This window comes from Geotrypetes seraphini, chromosome 7, assembly GCF_902459505.1.
Source record: "Geotrypetes seraphini chromosome 7, aGeoSer1.1, whole genome shotgun sequence".
Classification (NCBI taxonomy): Eukaryota; Metazoa; Chordata; class Amphibia; order Gymnophiona; family Dermophiidae; genus Geotrypetes; species Geotrypetes seraphini.
The window spans coordinates 2,661,745-2,669,012 of record NC_047090.1 but is presented as its reverse complement, the minus strand read 5'-3'; the positions used below and the strand labels follow the sequence as shown (position 1 = coordinate 2,669,012).

At 43.3% G+C, this 7,268-nt stretch overlaps 1 protein-coding gene across 1 annotated transcript in view; it reads right to left on the bottom strand.

Moving 5' to 3' along the window:
* Nucleotides 1-1,848: 1,848 nt before the first annotated feature.
* LOC117364315 (cystine/glutamate transporter-like) overlaps nt 1,849-7,268 on the bottom strand; it is a 43,557-nt gene continuing 38,137 nt past the window's right edge. The window contains exons 11-12 of the mRNA XM_033953405.1: nt 5,950-6,127; nt 1,849-2,361 (exon numbers count right to left, since the gene is read on the bottom strand). Coding sequence (XP_033809296.1) covers nt 2,297-2,361; nt 5,950-6,127 — 243 coding nt within the window. The 3' untranslated portion in view covers nt 1,849-2,296. The remainder of the gene's footprint in view (nt 2,362-5,949; nt 6,128-7,268) is intronic.

The window sequence follows — 7,268 nt, the reverse complement described above, 5'->3', positions numbered from 1 at the left end:
CCCCATAATAACGATAGTACTAATTGTAATACCATTTTTTTCTATTCATTTTTTCATATATACACACAATATATTCTTATTAACAATACATAATGGTTAAACACAAAATTAAACTACACAAAGCACACTGTATGCTTATCAACATTCATTCCTACTAGAACACCTGGCCTCGGTCACACATGCAGAACACACAAGACCACAAACTAAAAGTAGTAATATACACAAACAAAACCCTAAGATGCCAGACTCTACATGCATTATAACACCTGAGAAATAGAAAGAAATTAATTTTTTCCTGAACAGTGCAAAATATTGACAGCAGATATAAATTCTCAAAACTGACACATTTCAATCAGTAAATTGAAAATAAAATCATATTCCCTACCTTTGTTGTCTGGTGATCTAATCATCTTTTCCAAGTCTCCGGTTGCACTTCTTTCTGTCTGTGTTCTTGTGTTTCCATGGCCTTCTTATCCATTTGCTGTTTTTCTCTCCTTCTTCACTTTCTGCCCTACATTCATCTTTGGCGTTACCTTTTAACATTCAACTTTCTTACATTTTTCTGCTTTCTTCTAAAAATCTATTTTTCCGTGCCTTCCCTTCTCATCTATCCATGTGTATCATCGTCTCTCTCTTTCTTCTCCCCTATTCCCATCTATTCCATAAGAAGCATTTCTTCTATCTCTCTTCCCTGCCACACCCATTGCTGTGCACCATCTCCTCCCTCTCTCTTCCCCCTTCCCCTCTATCTCTGTGCACCATCTTCTCCCTCTCTTTCCAGTGGTCTGATATCAGTCTTCCCCTTACACCCTCATGTGGTCTGGCATCTTTCTCCTTCCCTCCCTCTTCCCATGGTCTAACATCTCTCTTCTCTCCTTCCTGCAATCTGGTATCTCTTTCTTCTCTCCTTCCTTTATCTTGTCTGGCATCTCTCTTTCCTCTTCCAGTGGTCTGACAACTCTCTCCTTCCATCACCCTTCTCCAGAATCTGACATCGCTCACTTCTTTGAGTCATTCCTCCCAGTGTAATATTTTTCTTTCCCTCCTCTCCACTACTATCATGTCTAACAATTCTCCCTTTTCTTCCTTTCCCCATCTTTTTCCCTCCCACTCCATGCACCTATGCACAACAATTTTCTTTTTCTCTTCTCTCCCCCACTGGTAGCATCTCTCTTTCCCTCACTTCCCAGCACCCCATTCATGCATCATCTGTCCTTCCCAACCTACCTATCAGCCTGTGCAACCTCTGTCCTTCCCTGTCTCCCCCCAGCCAGTGCAGAATCTGTCCTTCCAACCCCCTCCCTGCCCATGCAACATCTGTCCTTTTCTGTCTTCCCCCAGCCTGTGCAGCATTTGTCCCTCCCAACCCCCTCCAGCCTGAGCAACACCTGTTCTTCCCTGCCTTCCCACCTGCCCTCCCATGCCATATCTCTCCCTTTCCAACTATCCTCCTATTCTATACATCTCCCTCTACATCACCCCCAGGTCCACCATCTCTGCCTTTCTCTTTCCGTCTTCCCTTCAAGTATCTCATTCCCCTTTACTTCAGAGCACCCCACGTCCAACTACTCTCTTTTTCTATTTCTCCAGACCATTGCCCACTAGTTCCCCATGTTTCTGGCCCTAAGTCCTTCCCCTTCACTCCCCACCTGGCACGTCTTTACAACCCATTCTACTTTAAAAAAAGCCACGGCACATTACACTACAGTTTGTGATACACTGGTCTATTCTACGAAACAAATCCTAGGGGAAAAATACACGTATATGATTTTACCAGTCTATACCTTTTGTCAGTAAAACAAAGGAATATTCAATAGGCCATCCACAAATCATTTTTGACAAATTTGGTCCTCCCACAAATTACTTTGGTTTATAAAAGCAAAACAATATCCTCCACCAAAGCTATTTTTCCCTGTTACCTATACAGCTTGTTTCCTTTGAGTCGTAACAGGAAACGTGGGCCCACATGGATGAGGAGAGAACTTTTGTGGGGACTCGGTGTACCGGGAAGATGAACATAGCCGTTGCAAAAGGGTGCACGGTTGTTGAAATCTGGCATTTCAAGCAAAGATCCGATAGTCTCTTTTCTGAATACATCAAAATGCACTCTAGAGGTATAATATTACAGCTTTTATTTTTTTTATGATTGCCATATGCTCCAATTAGCTGCCAACCTAACTTAAAAAATGTCTAGCTATTAGCAATTAAAAATGTACATGAATACAAAGCGCCTCTTATCTGTCTATGACGGGATATTATTATTATTATTGTATGTATGACGTAAGATGGTATTCTTTCAGTACGTTTGGATTTCTTGAGGGATCACTTCCATCAGTACTTGCAGTTTCTCTGTGATGGACTCTAGAAAATGCAAAAAGAAAAATACATAAACATTGCACTATATTATTGTTTCTGATAGGAAATAAATCTGCCATATCTCAGAGAGAAAGCTAAAACCTTTTTTCTTCATTTTACTCTTAACACTTTCCAAATATATTACTTTTGCTTCTTACAGTATATTTAGAACTCTTTGGTGATTAAAGTACATTTTTACAGATCTGTAGATAGAAATTAATACAGATGGGATATAAATGAAAATAAATATGCCTGTTGTAGAAGTGGAGGGACATAATAAAAAAATGTCAAAATCCAATTTGGACGTAGGGCACTAGTCGTCCAAAGTTGGCAGTGGCAAAATGTCCATTCTCGAAAAGTACATCTAAAATATGGGGGGGTTTTGTTTTGTTTTTTTTATATCCAGGTGTTTGATCATCCAGACCGCCACTACATCTATCTTTATATCACATTCTCGACCAAAATTTTGTCCAAGTCCCAAACACCCAGAACAAGACCATTTGGGAGGGGCCAGCATTGTGATGGACGGGCCACCCAGTCATGGCAACAGAGCAGTGGGGCACCTTACAGAGCACCGCTGTGAATTTAACAAAAAGGGTGCCAGATAAACATCTCACCAGAACTCCCTTATTAGGTTATGGTGAGTTCCCCAGAACCCACTGTACCCACCTGTCTAAAGCCCCAATAGCCCACCTATATGGCAGTAGAGTGGGGCTTTGGAGTTTTTTGGTGAGCTCACATTTTCCACCATGAATGTAGTGGTTAGAGTGGCTTATGGGCCTGGGTCCTTCTCTCTTTGTTTCACTAGCCCACCTCCCAGACTACTTAAGCCTCCTCTGTGCAACTCTACTAGGCTTTCCTATGCCAAGTGTTGATGTTCCAGAGGCAGGTATGTATATTTTTATTTTGAACTTTATGGGGGTGCAATGGGGTCAGTGAACATGGGGGGAGTGTGTGAGGGTCTTTACTTTGCCTCTGCAGTGGTTATCTGGTCACTTTGGAGACCTTTTGGGCACTTACACCTGGCTTTACATCGTAACATAGTAACATAGTAGATGACGGCAGATAAAGACCCGAATGGTCCATCCAGTCTGCCCAACCTGATTCAATTTAAATTTTTTTTTTTTTTTCTTCTTAGCTATTTCTGGGCGAGAATCCAAAGCTTTACCCGGTACTGTGCTTGGGTTCCAACTACCGAAATCTCTGTTAAGACTTACTCCAGCCCATCTACACCCTCCCAGCCATTGAAGCCCTCTCCAGCTCATCCTCCACCAAACGGCCATACACAGACACAGACTGTGCAAGTTTGCCCAGAACTGGCCTTAGTTCAATATTTACTATTATTTTCTGATTCTAGATCCTCTGTGTTCATCCCACGCTTCTTTGAACTCAGTCACAGTTTTACTCTCCACCACCTCTCTCGGGAGCGCATTCCAGGCATCCACCACCCTCTCCGTAAAGTAGAATTTCCTAACATTGCCCCTGAATCTACCACCCCTCAACCTCAAATTATGTCCTCTGGTTTTACCATTTTCCTTTCTCTGGAAAAGATTTTGTTCTACGTTAATACCCTTCAAGTATTTGAACGTCTAACTCACAACATATAAGTTTCATTCTAGGCAATCTTGTCAAATATTTGATTATTCCTGCAGGATGACTAAATCTAGGTCAGCCCACATCCCACCCTACCAGTCCTCCAAAAACACCCCTTTCAGCTCTGCGCACACAGCGGGATTCAGAGGCCTAAAATGTCCCTGGATACGTCCAAATAGCCATTTCGATTATCGGCACTTGAACAGCCTGTCTTTTAGGATGACCAAGTGCTGACTTGGGCAGGGTTTTAAATGTACTTAAGTTTCGATTATGAGCTCTTTATTCTGATAGTGTATATTATACCTGGATTAGCACCCAATAAAATATGTATATTTAATTCATGTGCATCTGCTAATTAATGACATTTTAAGAGTTAATTATTTCATTGCTTATTTTGATATCTATCATTAGGAGAATAATCGGGGAGGTGATTTGGAATTTTATGCAGCAAATCAAGCACAGTTTGTCGTCCAGTGTCGATGCTCTCCCTCTGATGTCACTTCCTAGATGCGGGACCCGGAAGTGATGTCAGAGAGAGCCGACACAGGCAGCAAGTTCACTGGGAAAATGAAAGAGGAATGAGGGAAAGTGCACACACGTGTTGCGGGGAGGAAGGAGCAGGAGGCAAAGAAAAGGACAGGTACTGGTGCCCAGGGCGGACTGTCCCTGCCCTCCCCCCCCCCCATTTACTACTTATTTTGTACTTGTGGCAATGGAGAGTTAAGTCAAACAAAACCAAAATAAAATCCAACAAATTTGCAGTAAAATACAATCAGCGAGAAAACAAAAGAGAAACTGCAGACAATAGTACAAGATGCCCGCTTTGTTTATTCGGTGACGGGACTAAAGCGCACCAGACAATCGCAAGCCGATAAACCCGCCAAGACAAATGCGCGCAGGAAGTCAGTGTGCCAGATTAATAGGTAAATTTAAAGCACTCCAAGGGGGTGTGGAGGGGAACCCCCCCACACACTTTACTTAGAACAGTTGCCGCTTCTATTGGGGTGGGGGGGAATCCCCCTCTTACAGAGGAAACTGTAATTTTTCACTAAAACACTGGGCAAAATGACACTTTCCTTGTAATGGGGAGGCCCCCCCTAACAGCAGCGGCAACTGTTCCAAGTAAACTGGGGGGTTCCCCCCCCCAATTCTCCCTCGGAGCACTTTAAACTTACCCTTTAATCCGGCGCGCTGACTTCCTGCACGCATTTGTCGTAGCAGGTTTGTCGGCGCGATTGTCTGTCACGCCTTCATCTATGAGCCGTTTATTCAGACCGTTTCTTGTTGCGCACAGAAAAACCACCTTTTTACACACTAAAGGACCCCTTGGAGTTTTCTGTGCCAGGTTTATGTTTATTTGTTGCAGCCTTCCTCAAAACCATTACTCCTTAGGGACCTCTGAAGAAGATGTGTTGTCCGAAACACGGACCATGTTGGGTCCTTTGGTTTGTAAAAAGGTGGTTTCTCTGTGCACACAAGAAACTGTGTGAGTAAACATAGGGGTGAACCATTAAATGCACGCTGGACATTTGCACGCCAGCGCACACATCACTGAGACCCAACAATTTTTTATTCTTGAGGGTTACGAAGTAGCCCTCTTTTTTGAGGGGGGGTGGGGGACCCCCCTACTATACATAAAACATTCAGTTGCTATCTACTCCCATCAAAAATAAAAAAAATTGTCAGGTCTCAGTAAGTGCTGGCGCGCAAATGTCCAGCACGCCACTGTCCTGCGTGCAATCGTCGGTGTACCAAACATAGCCTGCATCTTGTACTATTGTCTGCAGTTTCTCTTTTGTCTACCGTTTTCCAAACAAAAAATCTGATAACCCTAATCCAAAGCCTCCCCCTCATGCCCCACAGGCCGTGCTGAACTTGTCCCACGATGAAAGGGCAGCTCTTAAAACGGCGGCGATGAAGCATCCTATTCTGACTTCAAAGAGATCCTAGAGAGACGCCCCTTTCATTCATCCTTCCCTTCTCCCCTACCCTCTTACTTACTGAGCAAGCCAGTGCAGCTGCATGACCATCGGGACTTGTGGACCAGCAGGTAGTAAACTGGTAGACCAGTGAGGGTGATGGCACAGCCAATACCTGTGTTCACGGGGTCTGAGTATAGAGACATTGTCACAATGAAAATACACATTACGCTGAACACACAAGGGATAAACAAGGGCACCTAGAGGAAGAAAAGTCAGAGAATGGCGGAAGTCAGTAGAATGAAAGATCTCAGTCACACAGCTAGGAAAACAAATGAAAGCTCGACAGAATATGCACCTCCCTTTCTAGGGTTTTGCTATCACATCGCCTCGGGTTCCTCACTAACTGCCTAATTGCTTTCTGTTCCAAACACCATTAGCCCCGCAGAGCCCAGTAATTCACCAAGAGAAGGAAACTGTACGATAGCAAAGCACTGCATTTTCTTGTCTTTCGGGTCATCCTTGAAATGTCCTAAATTGTAGCAGAAGCCTGCCAGAGTAGCTGTTAAAAGAAACACCATAGCCAGTACCAAACAGTGTTCAGAAACTCAATTGCACTAATTTTGAAATATTCATTTAAAAAAATATATATTATCCCCAGGAAAAGCAGTGTATATGTGATCCTAGGGTCCTGTTCATCGTACATGCATTTCAGGCAAGGCTTAAAAACATACCTATTCAATAGATGCCTAGCAGAGCACTGAGCCAGTGCTCTCTCTACAACTCTCTCTTGCTCATTCCCCCCCCCCCCCCGACCGCCCGCTCGCCTCCCCCAAATGACTATAACTGCTCCTTGTATAGATACATGTATAATACAAGGAGTGTTCAATGATCTACCTCAGTATGAAAGAAAGTAGCATGTTGAATCAAGTCTGTGCATGTTGTGACATGTCTCAAGGTCACTCATGCACATTTGCAGCTCAGTGTGAGTCTAACATTCTAAGACACAGGATGTCAGGAGAGTCTTTGTGCGAATCAAGTTAAAAAAAAAACACAACAAAAACCCTGTTAGATCTGGAGCACCATTTGGTGATAAAATTTCTCACAAAAGAATGGAAAAAACCACAGGAGATCCATGAATGGCGTGACTGCAGTTTATGGTGAGTCCGCCCCATCATCCTACAAAGTAAAATTTTGAAGCAAGCAGTTTAAGTGGGGTAGAGTCCATTGAAGATGACCCTCGCATTGCACAGCCTGTGGAAGCAACTTCCACAGAAATGTTCAAGAAAGTCGAGGATTTAATTTTGTCAGACAGATGAATTACCGTAAGTTTTCCCAGATAGCTGAAGAAATAGGCATCTCAGCAGGTACAGTTTGGAAAATAATTCATGAAAAGTTGGG